Below are 11,873 nucleotides of genomic sequence, written 5' to 3'. Positions count from 1 at the left end.
GGAGGCTCTTTATATTTTATTCTCCACAAAGGTCCGTCAGATAAATATAAATTCTAGTCTGCACAGATTGCTTCCAAAATAAATGAGTGAATAACAGCCAACATCTTCAACTCTAAAGGTGTTGGTGATATTTTTGTAGCTGGGGTAAATCTTGGATGAAAACCAAATCTAGATTAGTTATGGCACTCCCTCGTCCATGCTGGAGGTTCTTGAAACATGAACAGTGTGATCAAGTAAAGATTGTTGTGCCCATTCAGCACAAGACTTCAATTTCAGAATAGGAATTATGTTTTTATTAAATGCTAGGCAGTGGAACTGTTGGCCTTTCAAAGGATAGAACAGACTTGATGGGCCGACTGGCCCCATTGTGTGGCGCACGGTTTCATGAAAATAAAACAAAGGTAAAACTGCAACAAAGGAAAATTCAAAGTGAGAAACCAACTCTGCGTATTTATAGAGACAAAAAAAACTTTTTAACATTTTCAAATTTGTTCTGAGATTGAAGGCACGTGCTTTTCGGTCGAAGGATTAAGCAATTTTATGAATCCGATTACTTCCAGATTTCCTTGGGACGGGTGACACGACAAACGAGTTAAAGCGGTGAAGTGGAGAAGGGCTTGCACCGGAATCCCAGACCCTTCCCTTCTGTTACATTGGCTCGCCTCTCGCAGGAGGGAAGCTGATGATTTGCTGGGCTGGTTGTCAATTCCGGAGCAGGCAGTTGGAGGAGAGGGCGAGTTGTGTTCCAATGTCATTTCCGTAATGGATGTAAAGTAGTAGTTTGTAGGGGGAAAAAAAGAATAAAAAATCAATGGGAATGTGATGGAACCCCGAGCAATCACAGATTATGGAGCGCAGCAGAGAGGCGGTTAGCATCTGCCAACACATTCATGTTCAGTTACAAGGTGGAGCTCCATGGGGTTTTACCCTAAAAGGGGGACTGGAACATGGAGAGCCCCTCACCATCTCGAAGGTAAAGACAAAACTTTGAGACTTTGCTCCCGTTAGACAAAGTGTCCGTGATTTAGCTCCTTGCTGAAAGCGTGCAAGGAGTTCACTCCTGCGTTGTTCGACCACGTTTTGACTTGTCTGGGGTAGTGGAGTTCGGGGGAGGGGATGGCGAGTTGAGAGTGGGGGATACTTTACATCGGAGTGCAAACTATGCGTAAGTGATCGGCATACATGCATGCATGGCTGTCCGCAACAGCCCGCTGTTGGAGGGGAATTTGGAGAATGCACTTTAAATTGCTTTGGAAAAGAAAAGTAATCTAATTTCTGTACAAAGTCCGCTTGTTTAAAAGGAGCAGCTAGGAAGTATGTTTTTAAAACTAACTGCATAACTGGCTTTGTTAAGGTGTATTTGTGGAGGTGGTGAAGGATGTGTTTCCTTTTATTAATTTGCAGGGTTTCTTCATTCTAAATGTGTTGCATTGCGGTGGTATTGCAATGGGATTGTTTACCATTTTGGTAAACTTCCTATAAGGTTTATTACTCAGCGTGGGGAGTAGAGGGGCTGGAGCTGGAGCCAGACGGCTGATGTTTTACTGTGTAAATGATTAACGATCCTTCACCATTGAAGCTCCCCGCAGTTCCTTCACAACTAAACCAGGCAGTAAGTAAGCAAACAACGACTGTGGTTCACAGAGCAGTCAGGACACTACTTCGCCTAATACATAAGGGATACGTTAATTCCCTCCTTTTAGTTACACTTTCTGCTGCATTGTTGCTGATTAACCCCTTCGCCCCTCCCCCATCGCCGTGCCGTTCCAGTTGAAGTTCAGTCCCTGATGTGCGGTGATTTCATCTCGGCAGTAAAAAGCCTTTACAAGCTGTTTGAGTTAACATCCCCAGAAGACAAAACCCAATGCTGTGTAAAGGGAGAGATAATATGCCTCTATGATCTACATCGCTACATCTTGAATTAAAGAGAGGCAATTTGGTGAGAGAAAAAAACACTTTACAACCACTGACTATCAAGGGCCAAAGTGGATTTAAATTAAAGTTTCAACTTGTTCAGAACTTTTGGCTGGCTGATTTTTTTTTTTAATGCCCCCCCGTCCCGAATTCATAAGCGCCTGCTGGACCTATCTGTCGGCCAATAACTTTTTCTTTTTTTTTTTAATGAGATTTGTCCATTCTTAGTCAGACCTGCATTTAATGCCCACCTCTAAATACCATTGAAAAATTGGTGGTGTGCCAACTATTCAACTGCTGAAAGACCATGTGGTGAATGAATCCCCATAGTGCAGAGATTCCAAGATTTTGACCCAGTGAAAACTTCAAACTCCTGAACCAGTCACATCTATATGCTGCCTTGTACTTTCATTCTTTCGAGATTCAGAAAGGAAACATGCCCTTCGGCCCATCGAGTCTATGCTGACCATCAGTCCCGCATTCAAGCAAGTTCCATGTTATCTCACTTTTGCATCTATTCCCTGCGCATTAGGAGCAAATTTTACAGAGGACAATTAATCTACAAACCTCGCTTGCCGGGGGAAACCGGAGCACCTAGTGGAAACACATGTGAAGATCGTGCAAACTCCATAAAGACAGTAACCGGGATTAGGATCGAACCTGGGTCCTTGGTGCTATGAGACCGCAGCTCTACCAGCTGTGTCACTGTGCCGACCAAATTCAAATTAATTTGGTTATTCCATTATTGCACTTTAATTGTATTTGAACCACTTCAGATGGCACAACAGTCTTTGTACCATTCTGCTCTTTTGCATTTGCTATATTTATCATTACCATGTATGCTGTTTACTCTGAGCATCATCTGAACAAGGAATTTCATTCCCCCGCTGGTGTGTTTGACAATAAACTAACCTGAATCTGATGACGGAAGGAGATTATGATTCCTAATCAAGTTGGTCTGTGAATTGGAAAGGAAACTCAGATTGTGGTGCATGCATACATCTACCATTCTCTATCTTCAAGGTAGTAAAGATTCTGTACTTGGGAGATACTGTAACAAAAATACATTAAAGATACTGCATCGTAAGAGACTATGTACACTGCAGTCATGGTATTCTGCAAAAGGAGGGAGTGAATGTTCAGTGCAGGGGATGGCGTACCAATCAAGAAGTCTGTTTTGTCGATGTGCTGCTGAGTATATTGGCCTTTGGTCATTTAGGCAAGTAGAAGGTATTCCACCACACTCCTGGTTTGTTTTGTTAGAAATGGTTTGTAGCGTCAAATTAGTGTCTGTGGAATCCCCAGTCTCTGACCTTTTAAAGCAGAGTAGATCTTGTTAGGTTTCTGGTCAGTGGTGACACCTTGGATGTGAAGGCATGTGACAAAGATATAGCTGTACAAATGTAATGGAGACATTGTTGTCTTGGAGAGATTCTCGATCTCCTCATATTACTATCAAGCCAGGGGAATCAACCCAGAAACAATGAGTGTAGAAGGCAAGTTAGGCGCAGCACCAGACTTAACTAAAAGTGAGATGTGGTGACAATGTAGCACAAGACAACATGCAATACAGTAATCGGAGTGTGCAATAGACAGCTATATGACTGCATAGCCAGTGGATCACATCAAAGCTCTGCAGTCCTGGCATGCCAAGGATGCTTGTGACAATTAAACAATTGGGGGTGAGAAGGTTCCAAGAATACCCCGATCTGGCATGTGAGTACTGGAAGCTGGGACCAAATGTATCCCTGGAGGAGTTTCGAGAATTAAGGAGCAAAGGAAAAAAGGGGCCAGGAGATGGCTCTGGTCGTTAGCATTAAGGGCAATCCCAAGATATTTTATAAATACATAAGGGTAACTAGAGAGAGGGTGGGATCCCTCAGGAACAAAGCGATCAACTTTGTGTGGAGCCACAGAAGATGGGCCATGAGGTCCTCAATGAGTATTTCTCCTCTGTATTTACCAAGGAGAAAGACAAGAGGATGGAGGAACTTGGGACAGTTAATGGAAGTGGCTTGAGAGCAGTCAGGGTTACCGTCAATGAGGCTCTGAAAGGTACTATCGTGTATGACGTGTGTATGACTGCAGAAACCAAATTTCGTTTGAACCTCAATGAGGTTCAAATGACAACAAATAAATTGTATCATTGTATTGTATCATTGTATGAAGCTAGACAGGTCTCCAGGGTCTGCTCATATATATCTGAGGACATTGTGGGAAACCAGAGCGGAAATTGAGGGAGCCCTGGTTGAAATTTACAAGTCGTCTTTAAATACAGGAGAGGTGCCGGAAGACTGGAGGGTGGCAAGTGTTGCGCCTCTATTCAAGAAGGGCTGCAGGGAAATTGCTGGGAACTATACTGCACTATACTGCAAGGAAGCAACTGACAGAAAGGCGTTTTCTTGTAAATGAGGAAAACGTGTTTTTCTTTCAGCTCTGTGATGGAATTTCTTCTCTGGAATAAATATTTTCAAATTGTACTCAAAGAAGACGTTGTTCACCATTGTGTAGAGCATATCTCAAATACCCTAAAACACGCAATAACTCAATTTTGACAAAGTTGTCAGTTGCTTCCTTTTGTCTAGTTAGGGCAGTATAGTCCAATGACCTTAACATCTGTAGTTGGAAAGTTACTGGAAAGTATTCTGAGGGATAGGATATACAGGCATTTAGAGGGACAAGGGCTGATTAAGGATAGTCGGCATGGTTTTGTACGTGGGAGGTTGCATCTCCCAAATCTGAGTTTTTTGAAGACCAAAAAGGTTGATGAGGGCAGAGTTGTAGATGATGTATATATGGACTTCAGCAAAGCATTCGACAAGGTTCCGCATGGCAGACTGCTCTGGAAGATTAGATCGCATGGAATTGAAGGGGAGATAGCTGAAGGAATAGAAAATTGGCATCATGGATGGAAACGGAGGGTGATGGTGGAAGGTTGCTTCTCTGACTGTTGATCTGTGACTTGTGGTGTGCCTCTGGGTTCGGTGCTGAGCCCGTTACTGTTTGTCATCTATATCAATGATTTGGATGAGAACATACGCGGCAAGATTAGCAAGTTTGCAGATGTTACAAAAATGGATGGGTTTGCAGATAGTGAAGATGGTTGTGAAAAATTGCAGCAGGATCCTGATTGATAGGCCAGGTGGCCTGAGGAATGGTTAATGGAATTTAATACAGAGAAGTGTGAGGTGTTGCATTTTGGAAAGTCTAACATGGGCAGGACTTACACAGCGAATGGTAGGGCTCTGGGGAGTGTTGTAGAGCAGAGGGTTCTAGGAGTGCATGTGCATGGTTCCTTGAAAGTGGAGTCTCGGGTAGATAGGGTGGTCAAAAAGGATTTTGGTACATTGGCCTTCATCAGTCAGACTGTTGAGTATAGAAGTTGGGAGGTCATGTTGTAGTTGTATAAGACGTTGGTGAGGCCGCATTTGGACTATAGTGTTCAGCTTTTGTCACTGCTATCGGAAGGATGTTGTTAATCTAGAACGAGTGCAGAGATGATTTACGAGGATGTTTTGTCAGGACTTGAGAGCCTGAGCTATGTGGACAGATTTGGCAAACTACGACTTTATTCCCAGGAGTACAGGAGTCTAATGGGTGATCTTACAGAGGTGTAGAAAATCATGAGGGGAATTAATAGTGTGAATATACAGAGTCTTTTAACCAAGATTGGGGAATCAGGAACCAGAGGAAGGTATCTGGAATGGAATACTTTATGGTCTCATGTGACTAGGCAAAGTGAAATTCTTTGCTGCATACCCAAAATATATACAAATAGCAGCCACTTACGGCGCTGAAACAAAGAGCTGGAGTAACTCAGTGGATCAGACAACACTTCTGGAGGACGTGAATTGGTGATGTTTTGAGTCAGGATCCTTCAGGCTGATTGTGGGGGGCTGGGAGTGAGGTGGGGCAGGACAAAGCTTGACAGATGATAGGTGGAAACGGATGAGGAGGGGGTTTGATAGGCAGATGGTTGGGCAAAGGCGGAGATGAAAAAACAGAAGTCGTGAGACAAAAGGATTGAGGAGTTGTGAATTGTGAGAGGAAAGAATGTAGGTGGGAGGGGGGAAATAACTGGAGCACAGGGGCTTTCTTTTGGGGGTGGGGGATATAGTTACCTAAAATTAGAGAAATGTCTATGGGAATAGGACGAGGAGTTAAAATGTTTAGTAACCAGGAGGCCTTGGTGGATACAGCGCGTGTTTGGCAAAATGGTCGCCAAGTCTACGCTTGGTCTTGCCGATGTACAGGAGGCCACATCAGGAAGAGTGATTGATCAGTAGATGAGGTGCATTTGGAGTTTCATCTCACCTGGAAGGACTCCTGGGGTCCTTGGATGGAGGGGAGGGAAGAGGTATAGAAACAGGTGTTGCATCTTCTCTGGTTTGGGTGGGAAGGGGTGCATAAACCAAGGAGTGGTCTCTGTAGAAGGCAGAAAGTGGTGGGGATGGGAAGTGACTGGAGGTGGAATCATGCTGGTGGCGATGGAAATGTCGGAGAATAATGTGTTAGATGCAAAGACTGGTGGGGTGAAACGTGAGGACCAGGATGCGGAAACTAGTGGGCCCAGAGGACATGGGTTTCAGTTGGGAGGGGAAAGATTTAATAGGAACCTGAGGGGCAACTTTTTCACTTGGGGGGGCGGTGGGTATGAACTGCTTGGCGCAGGTACAATGTAATAAGATTTAAAAGACACTTGGAGAGGTAAACGGGTAGGCCAAATGTGGGTACATGGGACTCACTTATATAGGGCATCTTAAATCGGCATGGACGATTTGGCTAAAGTGCTTGATTACGAGCTGCATGACTCGATGACTGACAATTGGAGCTATAAAAACACAACAGTCACAACACCCATTTCCCACAATTCCACAAACACTTGAATGCTACGACTCACTTCACAGGTATTTCACTGTGGACAATTAACGTTCTGCATGTCTAAGGGACAAGGTGTTAAATTCATGCAGACTGCACCAAGAGCTCAGGTTGCTTTTGATGGCCAGAGGGTGAATGAAATGATTTGCACCTTTGATGTCCTATTTGAACTTGAATTCAGCTACTTCCTCCTTAATTCTCCATCAACATTTCTTCCCCACCTGGCTGTATTCAGCTGCTGCTGATTTGTTCATCCACTCCTTTGTTGCCTCCACGCATAGCTCTGACAGTGATCTCTTGAACGGCCTCTTATATTGTACTCCATGTAAACCTGAGCTTGTGCATAATGTCACAGGGGACACATAGCCCACCGCTTGCCAATGTTTGATTGAGCTGCAGCTGAGGCAAAAGCAAGTGATGAGTTTGAATTTCTTTGTCCCCGTTTAAGAGCTTTGCCAAGAATATTGCTATTTCAATGCACCAACTACTTGCTGTTATAGAGCATTTTATAAAAAACAGCAAAGAAGCTTTATCAGGCAGAAATTGATAAAACGGCAGTCCCGTTTTGTTTGTGTTGTTTATTTCGTTTGGTTAGTCTAGTTTTTGGTTCTTAGTTTGTGTTTTGTGGGGGGGGGAGGGAGGTTGAAACGGGTTTTGCAGTCTCTCCCTGCGGGGGAATGCGACTTTTTTGTCGTATTCCCCTTCTCTGCCTCCGCCGAGGCCTAAATGGCGACCTCGAGGCCCCGGAGGCAGAGCCCGTCAGGACTCGCCCTGAGCTCGCTCCCGTGAGGGCGGTCCGGCTCAGGGCTGGAACAGTGCTCCCGTGAGAGGTTGTCGTGGGTGGCCCGGCCCGAGGGAGAAGCGACGCCCATGTCGGGGCGGCCCTGCCCGGGGAAGAAGCGACGCCCATGTCGGGGCGGCCCGGCCCGGGGGAGGTTCGGCGCCCATGTCGGGGCGGCCAGGCCCGGGGGAGGTTCGGCGCCCATGTCGGGGGCGGCCCAACCCGAGGCTGAAGACGGTACGGTACTCACGTGAGGGTGGCTGGGACGGTGTTCTGGCGGTGGTGGCCTGAGTCCGGGGTTCGGGCATGGGCCAGCGGCTGTGTCTGCAGGAATGGTGGGCGGCAGCTTCAACCACCCCGGGCCGCGGTGTTTGAGCCGCGGGACTGATTGTAACATCACCCGGGGGGTATCGCCTCAGCGCAGAGGGAGAAGAGGAGGGAAGAGACTGCAGACCTAAGACTTTTGCCTCCATCACAGTGAGGAGATGCTGGGTGGACTCACTGTCGTGGATGTTAATATGTGTTTATTGTTGTTTTTATTGTATTATATGTATGACTGCTGCAATTTCGTTCAGACTTCGGTCTGAATGACAATAAAGGCTATCTATCTATCTATCTATCTATCTATCTATCTATCGACTGATGGTAAAGAGCTACCTAAAATATATTAAAAGTGGAATTTGTTTAGAATGGTAAAGAACAGAATCTTTTGATCGGAATTATGGAACCCAGACAGTTCTGGCCACCAGTGTGGAATGGAGGAAATCGGGGAGGTGTCAGACTTGATTGGAGGATTACAGAGATCTCGGGGATTGGAGAAGGTTATAGAGATAGGGAGGTCCAAGACCAGGAAGGGACTTGAAAAGGCAGAAGGGAATTCTGAAAATGAAAATTTTTGAGAGTAGGTCAGTAAGACAGTGATGTTGGTGAGCAGGGCACCACCTGGGATTGAATAAATCTTCTCCATAATCTTTCTCCCTGTGAACCCTCTTGTACCTTAATGGCTTTGAATAACCCCAATAATATTTAATGGTTTAGTCTGCTGCCTATGAATTTCACTTATTGAAACCATAATATAAATATTAGTGAATAATAAACAGATTTCATTAGGCCAAGCTTTGTGAACTGAGGAATTTGAAATTATGCTTTTTACTGACCCAATTTTCTTTGTTCCATCACGAGAAGCCACGTCTTTGGCTGACTCAGCCCAAACATCAGAATTCCCAAACTAACTACGTGCCTCTAAACAACTTCCTCTTTTTAAGATACTCTTAGTACAGTGCCCTCCATATTGTTTGGGACAAACACCCATCATTTATTTATTTATTTGCCTCACTACTCTACAATTTGAGATTTGTAATTGAAAAAATCACATGTGGTTAAAGTGCACATTGTCAGATTTTATTAAATTTTTTTACACATTTTGGTTTCACCATGTAGAAATTACAGCTGTGTTTACACATAGTTTCTCTCCCCCCCCCCCCCCCCCCCCCCCACCCCCCCCCCACCCCCCATTTCAGGGCACCATAATGCTTGGGACACATGGCTTCACAGATGTTTGTAATTGCTCAGGTGTGTTTAAATGCCTCCTTAATGCAGGTATAAGAGCACCTAGTCTTTCCTCCAGTCTTTCCATCACCTTTGGAAACATTTATTGCTGTTTATCAACACAAGGACCAAAGTTGTGACAATGAAAGTCAAAGAAGCCATTATGAGACTCAGAAACAAGAATACAATTGTTAGAGACATCAGCCAAACCTTAGGCTTACCAAAATCAACAGTTTGGAACATCATTAAAAAGAATGAGAGCACTAGTGAGCTTACTAACTGCAAAGGGACTGGCAGGCCAAGGAAGACCTCCACAGCTGATGACAGAAGAATTCTCTCTATAATTTAAAAAAATCCCCAAACACCTGTCCGACAGATCAGAAACACTCTTCAGGAGCCGGGTGTGGATTTGCCAATGACCCCCACTGTCCGCAGAAGACTTCATGAACAGAAATACTGAGACTACACTGCAAGATGCAAACCACTGGTTAGCCGCATAAATAGGATGACCAGGTTACAATTTGCCAAAAAGTACTTAAAAGAGCAACCACAGTTCTGGAAAAAAGGTCTTGTGGACATATGAAACAAATATTAACTTATATTAGAGTGATGGCAAAAGCAAAGTATGGAGGAGAGAAGGAACTGCCCAAGATCTAAAGCATACCACCTCATCTGTGAAACGGTGGTAGGGGGTGTTATGCCCTGGGCATGTATGCTGCCCTAATTTGACAAAAGGAAGCAACTGACAATTTTGTCAAATTTGAGTTATTGCTTGTTTTAAGGTATTTGAGATATGCTCTACACAATGGCGAACAAAATAAGTCTTCCCTGAGTACAATTTGAAAATATTTATACCAGAGAAGTAAGAAATTCCATCATAGAGAGCTGAAAGAAAAACATGTTTTCCTCATTTACAAGAAAATGTCTTTCTGTCAGTTGCTTCATTTGTCAAAGTAGGGCATGTATGGCTGCTGAAGGTACTGGCTCACTTTCTTCATTGATGATACAACTGCTGATGGTAGTAGCATAATGAATTCTGAAGTTTATAGACACATCAAATCTGGTCAAGTTCAAACAAATGCCTCAAAACTCATTGGCCAGAGGTTCATTCTACAGCAAGACAATTATCCCAAACATACTGCTAAAGCAACAAAGAAGTTTTTCAAAGCTAAAAATATGGTAAATTCTTGAGTGGCCAAGACAATCACCAGATCTGAACCCAATTGAGCATGCCTTTTATGTGCTGAAGAGAAAACTGAAGGGGACTAGCCCCCAAAACAAGCAAAAGCTAAAGATGGCAGCAATACAGGCCTGGCAGAGCATCACCAGAGAAGACACCCAGCAACTGGTGATGTCCATGAATCGCAGACTTCAAGCAGTCATTACATGCAAAGGATATGCAACTAAAAACTAAACATGACTACTTTCATTTACATGACATTGCTGTGGCCCAAACATTATCCTGCCCTGAAATGGGGGGACTATGTATAAACACTGCTGTAATTTCTACATGGTGAAACCAAAATGTATAAAAATGGCCATCATTAAAATATGGCAATGTGCACTTTTTCTATTACAAATCTCAAATTGTGGAGTACAGAGGCAAATAAATAAATGATGGGTCCCAAACATTATGGAGGGCACTGTATTTAGTTCCTTTGATCAAAACTTGGTAACCTGCCCTCAAATATCCCGCATGTTATAAATCAGCACTGTTTCTCAAAACACTTCACTTTTTTTTTTAAACAGTGAAATAAATGCCAGTTGGATCCATAGTCGTAAGGCTCGATTCTCAAAATAAATTATGAGAATCTGATGCAATTATTGCAAAAGCAAAGATGCTAGCAATCTACCAGCAGGATACTTTGTGGAAGATTTTACAATTAAAATGTGATGTAATTAAGGACATTGACTCTTCCCCACAGTAAGATGATCATTTAATTTTGATGATCAAATATTGGCTTTGAGAACCATTGGCTATAAGGATGTGTGTCTTTTTTTGGCATTTAACATTTGAAATACTATAAATGAATGAAAGAAAAATATATACCTTTTCAAGGGTGGGGAAAATAAATAACATCCTAAACTGTAAAATGGAGTTGGGGGAAAAAAACAACTCTGTTTGAGGAGATAGACAGCAGAGCAGGCACGCAGGCGTGCCATAACAAAAAAAGACAAGTGGAACTCTTGAATTTACACAGAATACTGTGTATGAGGAGACAAATAACTAGGTGCTGTTGAAACACTATGTAGTTTTGGATACATTTGTGGGAAGGATTTGGAACATAGCAAAGCAAGGTGCAGTTTAGATCAAGCTGATGTTTACCATGGATCAGAGGAGAACTCTGTCGAGTCATAAAAAAAATATTTTCCAATAACTGGATTCCCCAGATGAAATCAAATACTTTCAGCAGTTGTCACTGTTATAATGTAGGAAATGACAGGCAATTTTGACCCAGCAAGCTTCCACAAACACCTGTGCGATAATGGCAAGGTTTTATGTTTTAGTGATGTTTGTTGAACACCCACAATGGCCATCGAACAGCTAAGAGAACTAACATAGCTGTGGTTTAATGTCTCCCCTAAAAGTTACACCATAAACATGGCATTTCTAATAATGCAGTATTTCTTCAGTACAGCATTAGAATGGCTGTATAGAAGTTTCTGCAGATGTACCTGAATCTATAACCACTTAACTCTGGGGTGAGAGTGGTATTTACTGAGATGGAGTCAATGGATTTAAAGGAAAATA

The 11,873-nt window shown here is 43.3% G+C and overlaps 1 protein-coding gene across 4 annotated transcripts in view; it reads left to right on the top strand.

Annotated features, from left to right (window-relative positions):
* The first annotated feature begins 700 nt into the window (after window positions 1–700).
* shroom4 (shroom family member 4) overlaps window positions 701–11,873 on the top strand; it is a 106,657-nt gene continuing 95,484 nt past the window's right edge. For 2 of the 4 annotated variants that reach the window (XM_033030567.1, XM_033030569.1), the window contains exon 1: window positions 701–973. In XM_033030567.1, coding sequence (XP_032886458.1) covers window positions 848–973 — 126 coding nt within the window. In that variant the 5' untranslated portion in view covers window positions 701–847. The remainder of the gene's footprint in view (window positions 974–11,873) is intronic. The other 2 variants (XM_033030570.1, XM_033030566.1) reach the window with 1 other exon arrangement.

The sequence above is a fragment of the Amblyraja radiata genome, chromosome 12 (genome assembly GCF_010909765.2).
Source record: "Amblyraja radiata isolate CabotCenter1 chromosome 12, sAmbRad1.1.pri, whole genome shotgun sequence".
Lineage (NCBI taxonomy): Eukaryota > Metazoa > Chordata > Chondrichthyes > Rajiformes > Rajidae > Amblyraja > Amblyraja radiata.
Note: the sequence above shows the minus strand (reverse complement) of the source record. Positions and strands in the feature narration are given on the sequence as shown.